The sequence below is a fragment of the Lissotriton helveticus genome, chromosome 10, assembly GCF_964261635.1.
Source record: "Lissotriton helveticus chromosome 10, aLisHel1.1, whole genome shotgun sequence".
NCBI classification, from domain to species: domain Eukaryota; kingdom Metazoa; phylum Chordata; class Amphibia; order Caudata; family Salamandridae; genus Lissotriton; species Lissotriton helveticus.
The window spans coordinates 165,178,592-165,204,502 of record NC_136071.1 but is presented as its reverse complement, the minus strand read 5'-3'; the positions used below and the strand labels follow the sequence as shown (position 1 = coordinate 165,204,502).

General features: G+C 42.4%; 1 protein-coding gene across 2 annotated transcripts in view; it reads right to left on the bottom strand.

Moving 5' to 3' along the window:
* The window catches only part of SDK1 (sidekick cell adhesion molecule 1), a 2,171,476-nt gene that overhangs the window by 789,578 nt on the left and 1,355,987 nt on the right, over window positions 1-25,911 (bottom strand). For both annotated transcript variants that reach the window (XM_078665001.1, XM_078665002.1), the window contains exon 6: window positions 15,055-15,166. In XM_078665001.1, the coding sequence (XP_078521127.1) occupies window positions 15,055-15,166 (112 nt within the window). The remainder of the gene's footprint in view (window positions 1-15,054; window positions 15,167-25,911) is intronic.

The window sequence follows — 25,911 nt, the reverse complement described above, 5'->3', positions numbered from 1 at the left end:
AAATACTTAGAGGTAAGTATCGATTTACTATACCTAACTCCAGATTCATATATACTTAGAAGAAATATATATATATGACAGCAAATTACGTCGATATAAATTTAAGAAGAAGAATTCTGTACTTTTCGAACGGTACCAGCCATAATAATATAATTGTGGTTGATATTTTGGTCCTCCATATTCTGCCATACATCGCCCCCAAAGTGCACCAATGCACACACATTTTTTCAGCATGGAAGGGTGAGCGCCAGCAGTTCCGATTACCCAATAGGCAAAGTAGGCACCGGCCTATGGCCCCCACTCCTTTTAGGGTCCCGCGACAATGAATACGACGTCTTGCAAAAGGTACTTAAAACAAATCCAGACAGATTTCACCACAAACATTTGAGGAAAGTGAAAATTAAAAGTTTTGTTGGTTTGTTAAAATAAAAATAATTTTTTTTTTAATAACATTAATAATTGTTAATGTTTAGTTTTGTGTAATAAAATGGGTTTATTGAAATTGTTGGTTGGTAAAATCAAAAACGTATTAGGAGATGATTTGCGAGCGGGCCCCGACATTTTGACTGCCTAGGGTCTTCCACAGGGTTTCATCCGGCACTGAGCGCCAGACAACTAGGAATGAATCCAGACAGAAGGACTCCATGCAGCTCCGCTGCGAACTGTGCACCAGAGCTACAACCCCCCTCAAGCACTGTTGGAGGAGCCCCGCTAATTGTAGCAGCAGTGGGCCTTAAGTGCTCACCATTAGGTCGGCTGGCGAGAAGGGCATTAAAAATAAATACTACTATGGGACGCGGCTACAAGGGAGGCACTTTTCATTAGAACTCAATTACTATGATAGAGCTAACTATTACAAGAGCATCTCTGCTCTCATGATGGAGTGGAAATCAATGCAGCCTCTCTGATGCTAGGGGTTAGAACATGCGCACCACCAGGAACGGTGCTGTCTATAGGGATGTTTGCGCATTCAAAAACAAGAGTACCTAAAATGCTCTTGGCCTCTGTCTGGGTTCAATGGTAATGATATCAGCATGCACTAACAACATTCACTCCTGATTTTATTCACAGATTTCGTGCAAACCGATATCCGTCCTGGAGTTATTGCACTAGCAATTTCCGCATTGCCCACCAGTCTATAAGCGCACATGCAAAGCAGTGCATAAGGTGACTACAGTGTTGTGAAACTGGTTGAGATGATTTCCACATGTTATTCCCCATTGCATTGGGCAAAACTCAGCATTGAAACTAGAAAATGGTGGGGTGTAATGGCTAAGGCGCCCCACTTTGAAGATGGGGAGCCAGGTTTGAGTCTGGTGGGAGGCTCAAACATCCTGGGATTCAGGGCAAATCACTCAATCTCCCCGTGCCTAAAATGAATGTGTCCATCTGTAATGCAACTGGTGCTCATGTAAAGCGCTCTGATACCTTCGGGTCGAGTTTGCGCTATGTAAAACTGCATAAAATATATTTTTTTTAAATAACGTGCACAAATGGTATCCTGTCGGCTGTACTTCACCCTGTTTGTCTATGGCCCCAACTAGGTTTTCTATTGTCCTAGGTCTCAATTTTCCAGTGAAAATGAATGTCACAAAAAAGCAAAACAGAGATGTATTGAGATCAAACCTATAATTAAACAAGCATTTACAATGCAATGGTCTCGGCATTGTTAAAGTTAGAGCTATTGGCATTGCTCATGACATTATTTTTATTTATGTTTTTGTTTTTAAAACATATAAATAAATGGCATTGTCATTTACAATGCCAATAGCTTAATCTCTCGCAAATGCGAGACCTATTGCATTTGCACCCACACACAGAGCCACAAACACATACAGAGCCACCCACACAGTCATTCACATAGAGCCACCCACACACACACACAGAGCCACCCACACATAGAGCCACCTACAACAAAAGCTACCCACAGAGCGTCCCACACACACACAGAGCCACACACACACCGAGAGCCCCCCCACACACACATAGAGACACACACACACACACAGAGAGCCACACACACACATACAAACAGAGCCCAACACACACAGACACACAGAGCCCAACACACACAGACACACAGAGCCCCACACACAGATACACAGAGCCCCACACACAGACACACAGAGCCCCCCCACACACACACAGAGCCCCCCCCACACAAACACAGACATCCCTCAGTCTAGGTCAGCCACACGCCCATCTCTGCCCAGTAACGCCCCGGGGAACAGAGGCAAAAAAAAACGGATGAGAAGCCGGGAACGATCAGAAGCAGGGAACAGAGGCAAGAAAAACAAGGGGTTAAGTACATCCTCTTACAGTCTGCATGAGATAACTACAGCATCACACCACCCTACGGGATTGAACAGTGGGTATTGACCACCATGCCCTCCTGGGGATAGTACCGAGGGTTATAACGCACTTCACTACAACCTCCTACAGAATAGTACAGTCAGTGGGTTATTATGCATTTTGCCACTGCCAGCAGGATTATACAGGGGATTTAGTATACCCTCCCGTAGAATTTACATGGAGTTAAGCACATCACTGCATTCTCCATCTAAATAGTACAGGCCATAAACACATCACCATACCCTCCTGCAGCATGTTCATTTGGCTAAGTGCATCATTACTCCCTCCTTCAGGATGGTATCGGGGGTTAAAAACGTGACGTAAACGGCAGGATTGTACAGGGGTAAAGAAGATCACCGTGCCCTCTGCGAATTTTGCAAGGGGTTACATTAGTTCAATACATTTTGAAACGTGTTGGGGAAGTTTCACAGAACAGTGCTATGGTGCAAGTTAAGCACATCACATTCATCTGCAGGAATGTACACAGTTGGCCATGCGGCTTCTGCGCAGAGTATACTGCCACTTATGTAGCCTACATATCCTGTGCATGGGCTGAAGAGAAGCTTGCGCAAGATCATGGTGCCACCGTGAGAGGTGTGTGGGGGGGGTCTGCACTGAAACATTCGTTCTATCTAAGCACATACTGAAGTGCTTTTCGTGTGACATACATGTGACATACAATGATAATAATTGTGAGCCAATTAAATGTTACTAATGACATCTGCTAATAACTATATGTACAAGGGTATTAGTGCAATTGTGAATTGAATGGTGTGAGCACGACACATTCTAACTAACCGTCTTGTAAGAGGCCCATGTAATGAGATATTTCATTTCACTCGTGTGATTTAACCTCGTGTTCAGAATCACCCTGGCAGGAACCCGACGTGCACTTCCGCGAAGAAGAATACGCTATTTAAACGGCTTTGAGGGACAGACATGGCATCCCCGGAAACTCCCCGTGACCCTTGCTTCACTCAGTAACGATAATAAACAGCACTGCGCACTCTGGGCATCTGCATACATCACATGCATGTATATTCGTGATTATGTAGTGTTTGTGTACACACAGATTTCTTTTAAATAAATACAGTGCTGGCAGATTAGAAAATGGTTGCCAGAATCAAGGCTGTGCACACATTATTTGTAAGGAAGGCGGTAAATACGGTTGATAAAGTCTCTGGGGCGCCCACCTCAAGCAGAGGAAGCTACAGCGACATGACTTAGTTCAGTGTATCTTATGTGCATATGCGCGGGGGCCTCCCGGACTCCCTGCTCGCCGCAGCCCTCAGGTATGTGCCCCCCCTCTTCCTGGGAGAGGAGGCATGGGGGTAGTGAGAGTAGGGGACAGTCAAGAGTTTCACTCAGACCACTCGACCGAGGCAGTAACCTCACAAAACAAGTCACCAAACTCATGGGACAAAGGACCGTGCGCCAGGATTACAGAGAAATGAAAGCAGAGAAAAAAGACAAACTGAAGCCCCCGAAGCACGCTTACCGCTGGTGCTGCTCTGGGGGCTGAGGAACTTCATGGCGGCGGCGAAACTGAAAGCGCGGTGGGAGCGCACGAGACGTCGTCGCCGTGAGCGTTCACATTGGCTGCTCCGAGTCTGAATTGCAGACTGACTCACGCGCGCGACCAAATCCCGTTTACAATCCTGCACGCGTGAACAGCTCTTGTCTCTCCCATTGACAATGCTGTGCGCGTGGCCAGCTCTTGTCTCCACTCGTTGTCGGCTGAGCCGACGACTATAGTTCTCTGGCGAGAACGTGCTTCGCGCACTTCTAGCCGAGACCTAAAAACTATCATTAGCACAGATTTACACGTACATTATTAGTAATCAAATAATAGAACATTAGGTAACTAAGGGAAACATCCTTTACAACGCAACTTTTACCACGCAGTGCCTTTACGACGCAACTTTTACAACGCAAACCATTACAACGCATTGCGCTGGGGGGCGCTCTAGGATATGGAATGTGTTTAATGTACTATCCAACACCTTCCCTACTATCCACGGGGACTGGAGTTGGAATAGTAAATTAAACAATTCACTATCCAGCGCCTAAAAGCACTATGCGTTGTAATGGTATGCGTTGTAAAAACAGCGTTGTAAAAGCATGCGATGTAAAAGCATGCATTGTAATGTCATACATCCGGTAACTATGCATCATCTCTATGAATTACTAGGGGCAAAATGTTAAACTGATGATCATCATTTCAAACAAATAATAGCAAACGCGCATTCATAAATGTTTTGGTGTTATAAGCTTTTATTCTTTCATCAGATAAAAAACTTCAAATAAGCCTATAACTCAAGATCCAAAAACTCCATGAGGGAACAGTCGATTAGTTGTTAAAACACCCTAAAAACTACAATAGACAAGGAAAAAAATAAAACTCACCCTTTTCACAGCCCTAATTTGATATCTTCTGACCAAACATCAATCTATTAACCAATCAAGTCTATCAGGATCTATAAAGCACAGCTAATCGCCCAATAGGGTATCCAGGCACTTGCAGGTTTCTGAGGTTTATTGGAACAGCCAGGTCTTGAGGACAATTTGGAGTTCCAGAAGTGAGGTGATGGTCAGGCAGAGGTTAATGTAGGCGGGTCCTTAGCTGTCTAGAGCCTTGAGTACGTGGGTCAGCAGCTTGAAATGGCATCTCTTCTGTACGGGGAACCAGTGGAGTTTCCTGAGATGGGGTGTGACGTAGGTTAGTTTGGGAAGGCCGAAGATTAGTCTGGCTACGGCGTTCTGTATGGTCTGAAGTCTGTGTAGGAGCTATGCCCCATCAATCCCGATAATGAAACACCCACTAATACCCCCTCTACATGACAGCGGTGCATGCAGCCGCGCAGACAAGCTCAGTATGCCTACCCTTGCAGACCTTTCTCCAGGAGATCAATTCCGCGGCCCTCCGACTCCACAGCATACATCCAGCGTGCCACTAGACACCCTTTTATATTATCAACTGCAAGCTACATGCCGAGAATGATTCAAACCTTTTCCTGCACCCACTGCGACCCTTTCAGTACTAGAACATATGCACACCACCACCTCATCCCAGAAACTTATTACGTCATTCTACCAAAGCATGCAACATACCTCGCCCACAGCGCATACACCAGCCCAAGAAGTCCGGGGGGAAGATCTCGCCCTTCCACTTGCAGACGCACAATGGGCGTTTTGCTGCGGCCAGCTTCAGTTATTATCCCCAAACTACAGGTTACGCCTCAATCACTTTAACTTTTTACATTGCACCTACCGCACTTCAGTACTATTACACCGAATGGGTAATTTCCAGATTCTCAATGTACATGATCTCATGCCGCTTCAGCGGATTTCATTCATCTGGCCTGGCAGTGCCTGGCATTTGCAGCATACTGGGTGGAGATTTTTGAAGTAATTGGGGAAATCATACAACTACTGCTGCCCCCTTCTCCCTTAACTGGGCTGCTAGGCCACGTGGCAGAGATAACCAGCAGCTCTCGCAAACCCACTGCCCTCCTGCTCCTCCTTGCCAAAAGTGGGTCGCAATGTGCTGGGGTGGCACTCTGGCACCAAAAACAAGTGACTGGGTAAAAGATATTGCTTATTGCCATGAACAATTGTGTACTTATTAGGACTTAATGCCGCTGAGATCTCGCCCCAGAGACATTTGGGAACCCTTTATCAGTTATATTCGTCAAGAAGAACCGACCTCCAACCCATGAGGCCCTTCAGTTACTTGATCCTGAGAGTAAAATATTTTGCCTATAAGTTCATGATATTTATTACGATGTTAATTATAAGTAAGGCTCCAGGTTTTCAGTTTTTACGGATTTTTACAGATAAATACAGACAGAAAGCAATGTGTTTTCTGTCTGCATTTATTTTTAAAAGTGGACAAATACAGAAAACTGGGCTTCTTTTAAGTGACTCGCCGTGCTGTCTTTCATGAATTATAGCCCAACAGCTGAGCAGAAGGACAGCATGGGAAGTTAAAAAACAAGATGAAATTTCTTCAAATAATACCATATGTCAACATAAATTTGTGATATTGTGCTAATCTTTACATGTGGATCTATTGTTATGGAATATTTGGCAGTTTAAATAGCTAAAACATGACAGACATCAAAGTATGACTGCATCTCTATCAGTTAAATAAATATGGAAATGTACAGTACTACAACTTGATATATCTGCAAAACACTAAATACATATGGATAAATACAGATAAAATGGCCAAACAATAAATATGGATAAATAGAGACGGAAATGTTAAAAAAATAAATACCATTAAACTGGGAGCCCTAAGTGAGTCACTTTTGTAATTGCCAAACCGTTATAAATGATATGTATTAACGTACATGATTGCCAACAATTATAAATAAAGGTTTTTAAAAAGTCTTTGTAGGAGCTGTATGGAGATTCCTTTGTAACCGGTGCTGCAGTAGTCAAGTCTGCTGTTGATGAGAGCCTGGGTCACTGTGCATCTTGTGTGTAGGTGTAGCCAATTGAAGATCTTAGTTAGCATGCGCAGAGTGAGGAAGCAGGCTGAGAAGACAGCGCTGATCTGTGATTTCATGGTGAACTTGTTGTCAATGACTATTCCAAGGTTTCTGGTATAGTTGGAGGCAGTGGGTGCGGGTCATAGTTATGATGGCCACCAGGAGTCGTTCCATGTGTTGCTGCTGTTTCAGAAGATTAGTACTTCTGTCTTGTCTTTATTGAGCTGCAGGCAGTTGTTTTCCATCCACTTAGCGACGCTTGTCATGCATCCGTGGTAGTTGGTTCTGGTGGTGGTGGAGTCATTAGTGAGTGAGAGGATGAGTTGGGTGTCATCTGCATAGGAAATTATATTGAGACTGTGGGATCGGATTATATTGGTCAGGGGGGTTATATATGTATTGAAGAGCTTGGGGCTGAGGGATGAGCCCTGGGGGACACCTCAGATGATCACCTTAGATTCGGTGGTGGATCCTCTGAGTTCTTTCGGTGAGAAAGGAGGTGATCCATCTAAGCGTGTTCCTTTGGATTCTGATGTGGTGGAGTCTTTCAATACGGTGTTGAAGGCTGCGGAGGGGTCAAGGAGGATCCGAGTTCTGTTTCTGAGGGTTTAGATGTCGTTGGTGTCTACGATCAGGGCGGTTTTTGGTGCTGTTTTTTCTGCGGACCCTGGATTGGGATGCTTGGAGTAGCTGGTTCTGCTCCAGGTGCTCCAGGTGTGTCATGAGTTTTTCACTCAAATATCAGCTTTAAATATATTTTGGAAATTCAACAAATAAATTATCAGTTTCGATAATACACACATTTTCGTTTCAAATACACATTTTTCAATTTTGGTATAATATAACAATTCTGTCAAGCAAAAGCATATAATGTAGTAGCTTGAACTGCATACAAGAGAGCTACTCGTTGGAAAGTCTGCTCAGTATGTGTATCCTGACTGTTGTAAGGAATTGCAGAAACCCATTAACAAAACAATGCTCCTGGTGCACTGCAAAGACTTTTGGTCTGGCGGATTTCAGAATAATGCAGTTCCGAGCAGCCAGCTATAGTTCCTAAAGCAGGGGGCATCAAACAGCTCCTCAAGCATTAAAGCTGACACAATTATCAAATGTCAGAAATACTTCACAATAGCAACTCCCAAATTATTTTTATAGCTACCATTCCCTCGTCCTCCAGAATTTTCAAGGGTTTATTTTCAATAACCCCAATGAGAAGAGTTATATTAAAATTGCTGCCATCATGATTTAACTAAGGGAAATTTTGTTGATGGATGTAGGGTTGCTTTCAACCAACCTAGCCCATAACCACAGGAACTGGACAGGCTAACGGAGCGTAATTCTGCCCTGACCAGTTATACCACACTGAATACGAAAGTACAAGCCTCATTAAAACCAGAAGTCAAAGCTTTAAGATAAGAGCAGGCCCAGGAGCCAGGAACAAAGCTTTTTCTTGATGGGAGCAAAATAAAAGTATACTGTGGTCCTAAATCCCCATTGGGAACTTTTGCCGACATAAAAGAGAACCCATTGGCCCAGATATCTCTTAAGTACATTTTTACTCATGTGGAATCATATTTCATCACCACTGCTATCAATAATCCCCCCCCCGATAGAAAGACATGCTACAAAATGTTATACTATATGACATTAGTGGCATTTATAAAAGAGTATGGGGCATAATTTAAGAGTAAATATGTCAGAATTAGTGCCATTATGTAGAACTATACATTCTTTATCAAGTTTTAATAAAGCTGGGTCCTTTGAAACAATTCATTTTGTGATAGCTTTGCACTCTGCTTCACCAAAGTTCTCCACTCTTCTCTACTGGGATTCAAATCCAAATGTGTTTGGAAGGTGACGGCTTCAATATTTTAATCCAACTGTCAAGTGAAAAATGACATATTATTTGTAATATTTGTCTCATTCACTTCAACTGTCAGGGCCTTCCAAATTGGAATGCTGAATGCTGAAGTAGACACACAATGACATATGCAGAAGACCTAATTGTCCAGGACAAGACCCCCAAAATTTGTAATGGTCGTTGGACAAAAATGAGCTAATGATCAACTTAACAAAAACTAAAATAATAATCTTCGGTACATTTTCTCTTAATTTCATGTGTTTAGTGGCCTGTAAATAATAAAGGCCAAAAATATTTTGCACGATAACGTCTTCTAATTTGTCCCCATCTAGATTTTTGAATAATAAATAGTTCAAAAGATGTGAGTAGTGTCAGCCTTGGGAGCATAGAATAGAGTTGATTCAAGGTATTTTGTAGTCGGAGATCTTGATAATACTGTTGAAAAATGTACTCCGTTTTATCTATGCTGATTTCAGATCATGATCTTCAGGCATTATGGGCTCAAGACAGTATATCTTTAAATGGAATAAAAACACCAGTTAAAAATGCCACCAAGTCCACTGATGCGTTGTACCTTATGAACCCAAAGGGACGTAAGAGATGTAATGAAGAAAAAATAAATCTATATTTATGTTGCTGTGAGAATTGAATTCCACCCACTTTAACCCTCTGGATGTTTTGCTTTTTAGACTACCTTTTTATGAACTTCTGCTGTGACTGAGGCTCACTACCTGAATCTCAATCACTTTAAACCCTACTGAAATGGATTGTGAGCTCTAACCACCAGTGTCTGCCATTCAGGATAAAGTCCACTGCTGCACAGCTAGGGTCAGAGGGTCCGGGATGGGTACATGTGAACACTTGTACACACATTTGTGTGACTACTATCTGACTCCGCCCAATATTTGTGCACAGGCAGCCTGTCGCACAGTGGACCCTTCGTGGATTGGCGCTGACCTGTGTAGGCTTTATAATATGAGTGCCCATTAATAGCGTGAGTATGTACATCTCTAGTACTTCACTGGAGTATACAGAGTGCTCTTCGGTATTATACGCTATGGGCAAGATCTGCACCAAAGTACAGTTTCTCTATTGTTAGACCTAGAGCTGAGCGTGATGTACCAATCCTATAGTAAATCAGTATACCAAATGCAGATCTAACATTCATTTCCACATATCTGCACTCCTTGGGGCACGTCAGGATTTATATATTTTTTCTGACTAGGCTCCTAATTCGATCCCGGCTTTTAAATCAATATGCTGGACCAAGATAATTACTCTTCTACCTAGTTGGAGGACAAACAGCCTTACCACACAATAGGGCCATTTGCCATTAATTTGGCCTGCTGCTGGGAGAGTAGAAAGTGGGAAAAGACTCCGCATGTGCTAACTAGTTTTAATACTGCGCCTGGCCTGGGAAGCAGCGGTGGCTGGCACAGGTAAACATGGTGAGGCGGGGGTAAATCGACAGACGACGGAATAGTTATAATTAAATAAATAAATAATACATATTTCGTTGTCTGTCGCAGTGAGGTGGGCCCTGGCCCACCTCACTGCGCTTAACTGTGCCGAACGCAGCTTCTAGGAAGGCTTTCATCCCCACAGAAACAAAGGAGGGTAGTCAGACGTCTGGAGTTACTCACAGGAGGGCCTGCCCATTACAGTTACAGAGGGAATGGACCAGGCATGTTTGGCAGTTAGAGGCACAGAATAGGCTCTCCGAGAAGGTCCCTGAACAGACCTCTTGACAGTGCCATCTTGTAAATTCTAAAAAAGATGAACAAGAGGGTTTGGCCACGGATGGAGTGAAGATGTGTTACCCTCAGACTGCACAAAGGTGTGTACCTTCTGGAACGCTCCACTCCACTTAAAACCTCTGCACATGGGAAATATGTTTGAGAACAGTCTGGACCCTGGGGGAAAAGACACCGGAGGAATGCCCAGTAGGAGGAGAGGAAACTTGACCCTACTGCAAAGATGATGCAAGGAAGTTTGATTTCAGTTGGCACCCAGGGACCACTGGCACTCGCCTCCTAAACCCTCTGGAGGGCATTTGAGATATGGACCTGCTTAAGAGAGACCCTGGAATATTCCCTTGGATCGTCTGTGGACTGGTCCTGCAAGAGAGTTACCTGCAAAAAGAGCCAGCCTCAGACTGCTGATGACACAGGTAATCTATAAGTGGCCAAATGAGGTCTTGGGACCTGAAAGGTTAAGCAGGGAGGGGACTGTTCTTTGTGGTCCTGTGGGAGCTGTTGAGGAGGGGCCAATGAGACATGTCAAGTGCCCAGACAGAAAACAGGTACTGTGTGAGGATGGAGAGCAGTATGAAAACCAGACTTCCCAAGAACTGCAAAATTTAGAGGCCGGGGTGCCTGAAGAAATCATCCCATCACTGGTTTATCTTGACATATTTCAGCTTTGTTGGTATTGTGGCTCTCAGAGTGTGTAGGCCTGAATTTTGATAACTACAGAACATATGCGATGTTTAGTATATGTGGGGTTATTCTCGCTTTAGAGTTCAGGGCTCTCTACTGGTGTGAACTGTTGATAGGGTGTCACCATAGGCAATTAAATCTGCCCTCGTGTGTATATTTGTAAATTAAATTACTTTCCATTTATATATGAAAAATCACAGGAAAACCATTTATTGGTGGTTGTTTGGTGTGAAGTGTTCAAGAATTGCAACATGGTTTAAGTTAAGAACCATTACTTCAACTGTGATGTTTGACAGCGTGCCATTCGAAAGTGTGCAATTCACACCTTATCCATGCTTTGAAGTGGATGTTTTCTGAGATCAGAGGCCCACATGCATCAATATCGGCTTTTGCGAGTTCTAAATTGCGAAAAATAACGATTCGCAATTTAGAATTCGCAAAAGCCTATGCATGAATATTTTAGCTTTTTTTTTGCAATTCGGTAAAAATCGCTATTTTTACCGAATTGCATAAAAAATGCAATTTTTCAATTGCGAATTTTCAATTCCTATTCATTCCTATGGGCCAAAATGCCAATAGGAATGAATGGGAATTGCGAATTCGCAATGTGAAATAGCAATTCATCAATGCATTTCAAGGGTGGAGAGGGGGGTCCAAATGACCCCCCCCTGCACCCATGAAATGTACTTTTCAGTATAAGTTACATACACACATGTCCTAAGGACATGTGTGTCTGTAACTTAACAGTTTAAAAAATGCATTTTTGTACATTTTTAAACAATTTCGCAAATTACCACGAGGTTGAACTTCGTGGTAATTTGCACTTCCAATTTTAAAAATCGCACATTTTTCTGAAATGATGCATAGCATTTAAGAAATCGCACAATTGCGATTTCTTATATGCTATCGCAATTTTAGAAATCGTTAAAAAATAGCGACTTCTAAAATAACATGATGCATCCCAAACAGCACTTTTGGAATCGCAAACGGCCGATTTTAAGGAATCGCACCGTTTGCGACTCCAAAAATGCTTGATGCATGTGGGCCTGTAATCCTTTAAGTTACGAACTTTTGCACTTTCTCAGGTCACATGTGTCCTTGAATAGGCCTACTCCATCATACTTGCTTTCAAACAGAAGCAAATACAAATAAACCTGTGAACTAGATCCAGAGAGTGGCAGCTCTGGAACAAGGCATATCTCCACCGACGAGTCTGAAGTAAGAACAAGCCTTTCATTTCTCCTCTAGCTTGCAGTAGAAAGTATCCAAGCGGACGGCATTGGAAGTCAAATCAAATCAATTCAAATAATCTTTATTCAGTTTCAGATATTAAAACCATAAAAGCACCTGTTAAAGATAAAATACAGTAATATGTCTAATAAAAAAATATTTTTTTAAAAACTGTGTTTCTGTGAATTAGGCAACCTTTAAAGCACCACTGGGCCTTGCAAATGTATTTGAAAGATGGACAATAATATAATTAGAGGGTGACACTAAACCAATCTGCAAAATGTTTCCACAGATTCCATCTCACGCTTTTACATCAATGTAATTTAGTTACCACACATCATGGCAGCAAAACTCAACTCAAGATGGTACAGGACAACTTTGGATCTATGATGCTCTTCACACCTCCTAACTCTACACACAACAAACCAGTTGAGCCTACAAACTAAAAGGAATTCCTACACCTTTTTCAATAACACCCAAGGGACCCGAGTGATGGGCAGCAGACACCCTAGGTCTTCAGAGAACATTCCTAAAAAGATATAAATTTGATGTGGACCAGTCACTTTCAGATATCCCAGAAGCACCCACATCCTCTCTCCTCCACTCTTCCAGTCCAAGGTGTGTAATACATTTCTGTTTCTGGAAACAGATGTTTTTCAGAAAGTCTGGGCTTAGGTTTTTTAATAGATGGTGGAAGGAGGAGTCAAAACGCCTCTTCTGCAGTGCATATCTTGTTACACTACAGCTGAATTATGCACACAAGACCCCATGTCTTAACAATCACAAAACTTAAATTAGTAGCTCAAGTCTTATTACAGAATTAAGTGTTTCAGGCCACATTACTTTTAGAATATAATTTTGGTTTTGGTTGCATAAACCAAGCCCAAGATCCAAATTAAAATGAAGCAACATTTGTATTCATCTCATACATGTGGTCTTGGGCAGAAGCTGGACAGATCTCAGCATGCAGGTGGCTTCTAGTGACAAATTGTGTAAATAACCCTCACTCAGCAAAAACTTCCTATGTGGCCCATCTTCAGTGTGGGGGACTGTGCCATACTAACAACGCTTATTCATTAGGAGTTAGTGATCAATAATCTGAGTCTTCACGGGAGCCACTCAGTAGGGGAGTTTCAACGAGAAAGCAAAAGCATGCAATTGTTACAGAAGAGGAACAGCTGGGCTTGGGTGGCAGTCCGAAACAGAGAAATAGTGGGTACGGAGCAGTCAGTGCCAACCTCCTAACTGGTTATACATGTTCCAATGTAAATGAGTATTAAACCCCTTACAATCTAACAAAGCACTGCAATATTTGGCCAGTAAAAACGTAAACTGAGATATAGTACTTGTCAAATGTAGGTATACAAGAACTTCCAAGCAGCATTTGGTAGAATTTGAAAGCCTGTTACCATCTCAGCTTTTTTTCTACCTGAATGTGAATACCTAGGCTGATCTCAATGTCACACTTAAGCCATTTTTCTATACCCACAGTGCCCACTGTGTTACAGGGATCTACTTTTAATTTTGATTTGCAATAATGGAACATTTTCTGTATAGTAACCAGTGTTTAAGCCACATTATATTACACCTTTTGGTATACAAAATATAATATTTTTTCCTCTCACTAAGGCCACATGGCACCTGTTGGTGGTGTTGAGGAATAGTAAAAGGAAAAACAAAACCGTACACATTGAAAAATTCTAAGCAAATAAATCCAACATTTTAAATTCTCTGCCCAAAGCCTCACTGGGGCAGGGCAGCCATTTTGACACATCTAATCGTGCCGCCTTGATTGGCGGTTATCCAGACCATACTTTTATGAATGTATATACCTTTAATCTCTCAATAAAGAATTACTACATAGAACTGGATTTCTTTTACTGACCAAGAAAATAGGTCAAGTTTTATTTTAAGCCTCAAACCCCAGGACTACATGATTCAGTTCGTGAATGGTGCATCAGAAGTGTCTTCAAAATCTGATGACCAATATCACCGGCTGCACCATCCCCCCGACTTGTAAGACCTACTAATATTTTTAAGTTGTTAACACCAAAGGAGATTTAACGGGAGATCATTTGTAACCAATTTGTTGTCTTGGCTTCACCATTAAAACATACAGATAACTATGTAATGTTCAGAAAGCGCCTGTAGATTTCTATCTTCCGAAGTTCATTCATACCCTAATAGTGGGCTTTGGATCAAGGCACTCATTCATGTTAGGAAGGCATTGAATATTAATTTTTTGCAATTTTTGCCTTTTCCGTATGTACACTTTAGAGTGAAGTTGGTGTTTACAATGGATGAATTATAGTTATTTACTGGAGTAGGAAAGAAGACATGTGGATATCTTCATACACAAAAACACATTTTCGTGCTATACGGAGGCTTAGGCTTTGTATAAACAGTATAGCAGAGGCATTACCAAATCAATTACACCATGTTACTACATCTTTATAGATTATCGTTTATTAGGGGACCACACAGTTGGTCCTCAATTCCGGAGGATTGGATTAAGGTGGATTGGATTAAGGATGCTTTCATAAATTTGCACAACCATTTCTTTACCTGGCTTGGAAGCAGTAACAATGAGTATGGAAATCCTAGCACAGAAGAGATAGTTGAATATTGGGAGGGTAAAAGGGAAGAGAGTGGGGAAAAAGCCACCAGAGTTTTTTACCTTGCATTGGCGACGCATTCCAGAGTGACTTCACTAGTTCCAGCTACCACACTAGTGTTCCGTGGTGGTATGACGACCACAGGTGCCAATGATTCATCAGGATCACTTGAGTCTATGAAAGGAAGAAGAAAAATCTATGAGTAACAAAGTCTACAGTAACATATTTCATCAGTAAGACACTGTTGAACGATACCATAGAAAAAAGGTGTCAGTCTTACACTCAAACCACCCACAGAGAATTAATCATATTACTGGGAAAAGATCTCCGACATGGTCACTCACAAAGCCTTTCATTGTGTGCAGCATCCCATTCCAAAATACACTGCTTGCTGTCTTTCACGATACACAGCATATAGGAGCATATCTTCAACAAACAGCAAGGATTTAATTTGAGAGGAGGACCCAACACGCCACCCTTTACAAGTTTCATGCAGGGAACGCGTTCCAAACAATTTCTGCTGTTTGTTGGTTATTTTTTCCCTTACCTAGCTTTTTTCTATTTTTAAATCAAATATAATCTATACACCATTTAAAAACATTGGCATTGTTAATGTTAGTTCTTAAAATTATTCAATCCACTTTTGGATAAACAGCAATGTCATTAACGACAAATGTATCATAAGAATGAATGTATGACGTTACAACGCATACTTTTACAACGCATACCTTTACAACACATTTTTTACAATGCAACATTCATTACAACGCATTGCATTACAACGCATGCCATTACAACGAATTTTTAAAAACTACCTTTACAATGCATTCCATTACAACGCATACTACCTTTACAAAGCATACCATTACAACGCATAACATTACATTGTATGTATGGTAAGCATTGGATAGTGTAGGGGTAAAAATTACTATTCTAACTCTAGGGGGGTGCAACAGTAGGGTAAGTGTTGGATAGTGTAGGGGTAAAAATAACTATTCTAACTCCAGGGGGGTGCAACAGTAGGGTAAGTATAGGATAGTGTAGGGGTAAAAATTACTATTCTAACTCCAGGGGGTGCAACAGTAGGGTAAGTGTTGGATAGTGTAGGGGTAAAAATTACTATTCTAACTCCAGGAGGTGCAACAGTAGGGTAAGTGTTGGATAGTGTAAGGGTACTATGCGTTGTAATGTTATGCATTGTAATGGTATGCGTTGTAATGACATGCATTGTAGTGGTATGCGTTGTAGTGTCATGCGTTTTAATGGTTGCGTTGTAATGGCATGCGTTGTAATGGATGGTGCATTGTAAAAGTTTTGTTGTAATTGTAGTGCGTTGTAAAAGTTGTGTTGTAAAAGTTGTTTCCCATAAGAATTGCAACATATTTTCCCATAGTTGGTAAGAAAATATTCATATTGGTTTCTTTCTATAGAAAGGAAATCAGGTTACTTTCTGGGCCAAATTAAAAAAAATATTGTAAAATTCAAATTTTTGCATCATAGATTTCAGGTTAGTTTCTTTTGAAAATGATTGTAACTAGAAAATTTATGTTTTATAACTGAATGATTTCCTTTCAGAAATTCTGTTGAGGCCAGATTTGTCAAACAATATAAGAATATAAAAAATCATACTTTAAATAAATTGGCCAGGCGCACAAATAAGTACAGATTAAAGAAATGTAAAGATCTTTTACCGCCTGTTTTTCAATTTAGTTCATGATCAACCCCAGTTTTGCAAAAGAGATGACAGCGCAAATGTTGCAGTTCAGCGACAGATGTCAGCATACTATGTCCCTGTGCCATGGACATAACAGTGAACACATTGGACATCTGTAGAAGAATGATTCTACAGCAAATTGAGAAAATCTCCTTTCATCCTGATCTCTGATTCTGCTCCACAGGGACAGCAAGTCCCCAAGATATTAATAATAGCAACTACCAACTTACACAAAAAATAAAAAAATATATATATATATATCTATATATATAGATATATATATATATATATATACACACATTATATCACACCTTTTTTTCTTTTACATTTCTACTGCTGTGCTTACAAGGCGCTCTACAGAGTGGCGGCTACCCACTGACAGAGCCTAAGCAAGTCTTTGAGGAGCACACACCGTTCTAGAAATTATTCTTTCTTCGCATCAACATCTGTTATTTATAATGCACTTACTGTGCACAGGGCAAGGTACAAAGGAAATGTCAGCAGCGTGATACATGCCTCCAATCTATAATTATTTCCTCGTACAGGGATATCCGAGCTAAAAAAGGAGTACTCGATCACCCATTTCTAAAAAAATGAACTTTTGCTAATGTTGTTCCCAGATGCAGGCAGTGTAGAGGCAATGTTAGTTGACGTTTAAGGTGTACTGTCGGCTGTACAGATTTCACACTGTTATGCACTTGATAGTGAAGCGCCCCAAACGAACTAATAAAAAGCTCTGGGTCACTCACTGATAACCAGAAAGCATAGTTTTTCAAGTCCCTCAGAGAAGATTTTTCCAAATCAACGACAACTAAGTCTGTGCTAATTTAGGAAAAGTAGAATTGTAGGTAATATAGAGTGCATATTTTCATAAAAAGAAAAGTGAAAAATATCAGCAGTCAGGTCTTTTTCTACTAGGGAAAAAATAAATATGTTTATATAAAATAAAACTACCAAGAATACCCTGAAAACACGGATGAAAATGCCAAAAAGAACTATCATAAAATCAGTGAGTCTTACTTATAAATCATTTGTCAGACCTTTGGTTATTAATTTCAGAGTGGGTCACCCCTACCAACTTATTAAGCACAGTCTGGTTAGGTCAAAACACAGTTCTGAGAGAATTTCTGCTCAACCCATGGTAGTTAATGCACAAGCAGCAGAGAAGTGTGTGTTAAGTTCAAGTAGTACCAACAATTTGAGAGTAAGGAACACAACACAATACATTTCCCAAACGATATAAAATATATATATATATATATATTTATGAGTAAAAATGCAGCAAGAAAATTAAAATAGGATAAGGGGAACCAGATATATGATTTTTAAAAAGGTTTTAAGACAAAAAGCACCTTAAAAAAAGTAGAGTGCCGTCCAAAATAATAGCTTGCTGTTGACCAGTAACAGAGCTCGGTGTTGGATTGATGGCGAACGGGTGGAGATAGGATACATCAAGTGGGTAATGTCATCCTTGTCAAAGTTTTTACTTACAAACTGAGTATCTAAAACAGAAGTCAAAATTTTACAGTGGGGTAAGATCTAAGGCATTGAAAGATGAGGGTCCCTCGAAAACGAGTATGTCATCGTCAAACTCCTGTTAGAGCTGTTTTTTTGGGCACTGAAAGCTGAGTGTGGGACAAAGTCAGATTTTTTAACTGCACAGCATGCACTGTTGGTGGAAAGATTTGATACTTGGTCGGCCCGGACCACTGTTTTACCTTTGGACTTTGTCACCTTGTTAAGTCAAAATCTTCTAACGGTGAAGCTCTGTAAGTTGTAGCCATGTAGGGCTCCACGAGGCCAGATACCTTTACCATAAGGTTCTGCTGAACCTTTTTTGAAAGTGGCAAAAAGCTCTGAGAGGTACAAAGCAGGTTTTCTTGTCATCCTACAGTGTTCATTTTGGGCAAGCCTCCGCAACTGTCCCCGTTTACCAGAGCACACTAACTCATCTCTCTCAACCCCATCCCTGTCACCATCTAACCTTTCAATTTACCTCACCGTTTATTCCATCCCTCACTTCTCTTTCTACTTCGCTCCCCCCTCACCTCTCGCTACCTTACTCCTTCCTTGCCACCTTTCCCTGACTCTTTTTTCCAATCTATCATTCCCTCCTTTCTCTCATCTTTCTCTGCCCCCTTTTTCCTACCTCTTTTTTCCACTCTATCATTACTTCCTTTCTCTCATCTTTTTCTGCCCCACCTTTTCCTAAGTCTTTTTTCCAATCTGTCATTCCCTCCTTTTCTCATTTCTCTGCACCCTCTATGTTTAAACCCACCCTCTCTACTTCGCCCTTTTCTCTCTACTGCTTGCAATTCATCTCTCTACCTGATGTCTGTCTCTTCTCTATCTCTGTCTACATCCCCACTTCTCTCTACCTCTGCATCCGCCGCATCCCTCTTTCTCTGTACCTCATCTTTTACCCTTCTTCCCTCTCTTTGTATACCATTCTCTCTCTGCCTCACTACTCTCGTCATCTGACTTATTTTTTTACACTTCTTCATATTTGCCACTCTTGCTACCCTCTACCTTGTATCTCTATTGTGCTCTTTGTCTTTACCTTTTTCTAACTCACATCACTTTCTACCTTACATCTATCTGTGCCTTAGTCTTTGGCGTACACCACCCCTCTTTCCCTCTACCTTTCCATTTCCCCATTTCTAGCTCCTCTACCTTGCGCTGAAAGTTTACTTACCTCTATAATTCACTTTCTCCGCTTACCTCTTTTTATCTGTCTTTACTTCTGGCTATCTCACCTTTTCTTCTTTATCTTATGTCTCGCCCCACCTAGCATATGTCTCTAGCAATTCCTCCCTTCCCACTCTATTCTCCCCCTCTCGCTGTACAGTGTACTTTGCCCTCCTTTTTTCCACCCCCTCCCATTTGGTTTACTGCGAGGTCACTGTGTACAAACAGAAGTGGATACTCAGAAAGAGGAGAGAATGGGTCAAGGCAGGTGGAGAGATTTAAAAAGAAAATTGTCAGATTACACTGGCTGAATAAAAATAAAGAACTTTCAAAGCAGTGCTTCGAATTTCACTGTTGAAGCGAGAATACCAGTTGTCGAGGGGGATTTAAACAATCAAAGCTACAATTTCAAGTGCCCACCACCTATTCTCTGGTTTTCTTTAGTAAAGTGTCTACGTCCTGCATTGCAGTCAGCGAGGCCGCCTGAAGTGGGCATATTTTACATTGATGTTTGAGGACACTCTGCTTATTTATATCCATTAGCAGATGTGTGCTGTGCAAATGTTGAAATCCTGATATAGCACAGCTCTAAATGAAATAATGACAGGAAAGGACATGATCAAGTGGAGTGGGCTCCCCAACAAATGCAGGGCCGGACTGGGAACCACAACCGGCCCTGGCATAGTGCTCGGCCGCACCCCCCCCCCCCCCCCTTCCCACTGGGGGTGGTGGGGGGGGGTGCCGACGAGCTCTTTGCGGGTCGGTTTTTGGCCGATTTTGTTAAAGGGCCGATTTTGCAGCTATGCTGCAAAAACAGCCTTGTAACAAAAACGGCCCCCAGGGGCCCAGAACCGGCCCCCAACAGTGCGGCGCACCGGGGGATTAACCGGTGCCCGCTTTGGCCAGTCCGACCCTGAACAAATGCCGTACCGAGCATCGGTCGTTTCCCCAGGAGGCTGAAAGGGGGGGTGGTCAGCTTTTGTTACTGGGGGCTTTTTTGGAGCAGTAGCACCTGCTTCAGAGTTCCTTGTATTTCAGTAGTTTGCAGGCAACAATAAAAGTGCCAAGATAACTCTGGTTATTAATGTACCTGCTGGAGAGAGATCAGAGTTTTGCCTAGTGGTAGAATTGACTCATCCAAGGTGGTGCAGAGGGTTAGTATACCTACTGCAAAGGACCATGCAGATCACAGAACAGTATTTTATGTGCATAGCTTGGTGGGTTACTGCTTTTGTCACAGAGAACCTTTTGATACTGTGCAGTTCATACGTTACAAACATAATCGAGCTCAGTGAGCTATGAAGTGTCACCAAAGAGCTGCATGTAAACTAGATGCTACAGGTTAGAAGGTTATGTTTTTTTCTGATTCTTTCATTTTCCTAATGTTGCTAAAATAGGCTTTTTTGGGTCTAAATAAATTCTTATTAGTAAAGCCAACCCTAACCACTGTGTTATGTTCTGAATCCAAGGTTTGTGCTTCTTCACACCAAGGACTCCTAAAAAATGCCTACCAGTATGGATGACATGAGTCCTACACTTTGTAGTCCCCTTTGTCTTCTGTAACATTTCCTAAACATTGATACACACACGTATGATTCATTGTCTCTGTATTTGTGTGTGACGTAAAGTGCTCTGGCAACTACACTTGTATGAGAGGCGCTATCAACAAATTAAATACATGTCAGAGAAGGGCTAAGGAGAGCTGAGGTGGCAGTGAGGAAATCATTGAAGAGCCCCAACAAAGATTGTTGAATCCTGGTGCACAGCAAGGCCCGCATTTAAAATGCTTTAAAAACTTATACAATTGAATATATAATAAAACATGTGTTGTAGAATGTGCCATTTTTGCCCAAACTGTCTTGGGGGAAACCCCACCCAAGACCCTCCTGTAGTGGTCAGGCTTAATTACTATACTCACTATGTACTGTAAAGGGACTGGTCTGACAAAATTTGCCAGGGCTGCTGTGAGTTCCGAGTCGGGTCAGCTCCCCAGAGACCTGGGACCTTTTTCAGTTAAAAGGAATGAACATCCAGACTTATGTCCTGTTATGCATCCTAGGCAACAACAAGCCCCCAACCCAACAAATTTCACAACAAGGATAGCGCAAGAAGAAAAACTGCACAGCAGCAGATTAGACACCATTAAACAAACACATTAGTAGAAAGAATTACACAGTCTGATTCGTCTGCATGTGCAAATTTCACAGGACAATCACCAGTGTCCCCTGTTCTCCTTAAAAACACTAAATTTGCCTGTTGACCAGAGAGCTATTTAAGATGAGAATGGTCCACGTATTAGGCTCCTAACCTGGAAGGCATCTTCCGCCAAAGTAGTTTTTTTTTCCAAGTGAGTACTCTTAGATGATACAGACTTGGTACACTAGGAGTTCTTGCTGTTCAGAACTCCATGGTCACAGCTAAGATATAATGTGGATCTAATCCTCGGCATTTCCATGAGTGCCTCAACTGAGGAATGGCCCTATGATCTAAACGGGTCGCACAATGCCACTTCCTCGACAATGTACTTAAGCCCTACATTGTTTATGGTATTTAGAATTCTAGAGTGTTTTGCTAAAGTATTCTGGTCCCTTGGAGTTCTGTGTCTAATGCCCTAAGACGGCTGCCTGACTCAGATAAATTTGGTGGAGTCTCAATTCTTCTGAGTGGATCACGTTGAAATCATCCACTTGGTGCTAGCATCAGGTTTAACCCACCGTTTTATCACTCTACTAGCATAACAGTGAAGTTCGAAGTAGACGACATTGAACAGTAGACCACTTTGCCACTAGAACATGCTTTTTCAATCAATTAAATTAAAGACGAGCTAAAATGGACTATAAACAATGAGAGTGATTGGACTCAAATGGAATGTCAAGATTACTGATGCTAGGCGCAGCCTCAAGAGCGTCGACCAAGACCACTGACCATTAGGAGGGTACCGCAACCTTCTTCCACTAACAGGATGTCTGGCAGAGTCCTAATACGGAAAAGCCAATTGCATCATACCGGACCTTGAATCTCCTGAAGGGAGAGGTTAACTAGTACTGGTGTATCAGTTCACACTAGAGGACATGATTATGGTGAAAATGTATCCATTATGGGACGAGCCTTGCAAAACCACACCGCTCAGTTTAACTCTTGCATGGTCATCTTCTGCCGCCTGCCATTCAGAAAACAAGCGATAGAATTTGATAGAATTAAAGAATTTACAGTAATCAATTTTCCCTTTTTGTCCTCAAACACATTAAGAATGCAAGAGTCTACACTGTCACATGCAAAAGGCAGTTCGCTCAACTACTTAATGAAACATTCTGACTTTCAACCAATAACACAATGGTGTTTATTTGATATATAAAAGGTACGCCTATTTCTCCGGCCCCGCTCCAGGATCGCGGTGGCCCTGCAAATGTACTCAGCTCCAGGAGATTGTGTGATGTTAATGCACAACCTACGTCAGAAGTAAAAGCCCCTACATAGTTTCCCGCTCAGAACACGAGCTCCTGGAGGGAGGATTGAGCTACATGCTCCTTAAAACTAGGTCATCCTAACTAGGTTCCATTCCACTACTTTCAACAACTGTGCCAGAGGCCAAGGGCCACCAGAATCAATAGTCCTATTTGTACTCAACAAGAATCCATTGAGTGTATCTTTTGGACTCTGCCACTACGAGCCACCTGTCTAATGTCTTAATTTAGGGATTAGGAAATACACTAGTTCTCCCGATTGTTTAGCACTCAACACAAATTCAGAAAAAAAACTTCTTGTGCGTCGTAATGTATTCAAGACATCCATTCCAGACAGCCCCACAATGTGAACTTATCCGAACCAAGCGCAGCGAAAAAGCAATTTCAATTATCACATGGAAACAGTGTTATTGTACAGAGTAATGGCTTTAGAGATGCTTCAGAGGCAAAGAGAATTATAAATATCTTCGCATTAGACGTGGACGTTCTAAAAGAAGCAGCAGGGTACAAGCAGGTGACCAGAGATGTGTCAATAGATCTGCACCAGATTGCAGCTATCTAGGATGGTTTGTTACAAGTGAGGGGTTGCAGATTGATTGATTGAGGGGTCTGCAATTGTTTGGCTTCAGCAATATGATTACTACTATCGCTTTTGGCATAACACATGCAATGACTGCAATATTTGGAATTATAGCGCCTCATTCTTCATCGGCTGAGACTCTGCGAAAACTAAAACATCGACCTAAACTGAGGGTACCGTTTTTAAAAAAAAACACATTTTTATTATGTAAAAAGTCAAATACAGTGCAGTGCTCCTTGACCCAGGAAACATCTGCCACAGCAAACATTGCAGATCATTGTCTTTGACATTTAGTTTACACATTATTATCATCAAAATTATGAAATGCAAAATAACGTAAACATTTCGAACCCCCCCCCCCCCATTGCACTAACACACTGCTGCGTTTCGGTTGCCACCACATTCCGCATCCCAACAAAGCAATCCCCTCACAACATATCCGGTCCCTTACCTTAGCGGCCCACACATCAAGGTAGATACAGATGCGTCCACGGAGGCACCGAGTCCAAGTCCAGGCCTCGATAGTCTGCCCATCGTTTCCAGATTTTTTTAGGTGTTTCTGCGGGCAGCCCCTAGCCTTAAATATCGGGATCTCTAACACCATGCTAAAATCGAGCCAATTTTTCCATGCCGAAAGAGAGGGAGGCGCCGTCGCCTTTCCACAGCCTTGCTATATCTCTTTTGGCCAAGGTCAGCCCCAGCACTAGTAGATACCTCTTGTAAATGTTACCTCCTATACCCTCCATGGTATGCAGAATTGTCAATCTCGGTGAGGAGGGGAGCTCTCACCCCAACACCTCCGCCAAGCTGGCCAATACCCCTCTCCAAAATTTTGTGAGTGCTGTACAGTGACAAATGGTGTGAATTAGGGACCTCTCCCCCCACCCACAACGCAGGCACATCGGGGATGTCACCAGACCCGCCCTCCACAGCCTGAGCCAGGTGTAATAAACCCAGTGTAGATATTTAAATTGAATGAGACACAACCTCATCGATATCGCTGCCCCCTTAGGAGAGGCCAGTGCGTCCATCCAATCATCTCCATCCAGTTGGCCAACATCCCCAGCCCAAGCCTCGCCGAGTTTATCCAGTGTAGTGGAGCTATGGGTCACCAAAGACTGATAGATCTTTGATATCTTATGATCCTGCAATCTCCCATGAAGACCTCGGACTGAATTCAGGGAGAACCTCTAACCTTGAGATACTTGGATAAATAGCATGCCAAAATTGGAGGTATTTATAGAACTGAGCTCTTGGCATGAGGTACTCTTGCTGAAGATCTTGAACAGAGTTGCGCACCGTGCCTCGCATTACGTCCCCTAATGTGGAAATTCCTATAGTATCCCACCCTTGAAGACCAGCTAGCGCTGCCAGCTGTGGCAAACGGCCATTATGCCACAGCGGGGTTTCCCTAGTTAGCTTATTCCACCATCCCATCCTACAAAGAGACTGTTTCCACACCTGAAACACCCCCCGAGTGGCCGACGGTAGAGAATTACGTAACGACGCAGAGTACAGAATGGTATGCAGAGTGGACTCCCCCATTCACCTCCGCTCTACTGAATATGCGGGGTCTTCTCAGTCTCCATACCACCATTCATTTAGCACGAGGAGATGCGAAGCCATGTAGTATGATTGGATATCTGACGTGGCAAGCCCCCCGCAATATGTTGACAGAAAGCAAGTCTGCAACGCCACTCTTGAAGCCCCCCCTGCCCACAGGCAATGTCCCAGCACCGCATTTACCTGGCAAAACTAGGAAGGGGCACTGGGTATAGATGGCTCTGCAATTGATAGAGCAGGCGCAGCAATGACATCATTTTAAAGATTGCCGATCTGCCATTGATAGAAAGGGGCATATGCGACCAAGTATTCATTTCCTCCTTTATTCGTGTCTAAATTAGTACAATATTTCTGTCCCACGCTACTCTTGGCAGATCTGATAGGAAATCTCCCAGATATTTCACAACCTCTGTCGACGCCTGTACTGCCCTGGCCCAAGACCCCAGTTCTGCAATGCCCCCCAGAACCCACAATGTGTATTTACTCGGCTTCATATACAGTCCAGATGATTCACCAAAAATGTGCATAATGCGGAGAAGCCTTGGCCCCGTCCTATTTAAGTCTGTTAAGAAAAAGAGGACATCATCCGCATACAAGGCAATGCGGTCTGAGAGCCCATGATCCCACTCAAATCCCACCAGCTGCGCGTCCATTCGCACCCAAGCCGCCAAAGGCACCATTGCTAGATCAAAGAGATATGGCGACAGAGGACACCCCTGGCAAGTGCCTCTGCCAATGGAAAATGTAGAGGATATGGATCTCGAGACCCGCACCAACGCCGTGAGATCTGTATATAGCAGTTTTAGATATGCCAAGAATCGCAGGCCTATATCAAGACGGTCGAGAAGAGCAAACAAGTATACCCAACTGAGGGAATCAAACGCCTATCCATGTCCGCCAGCAAAAGGGC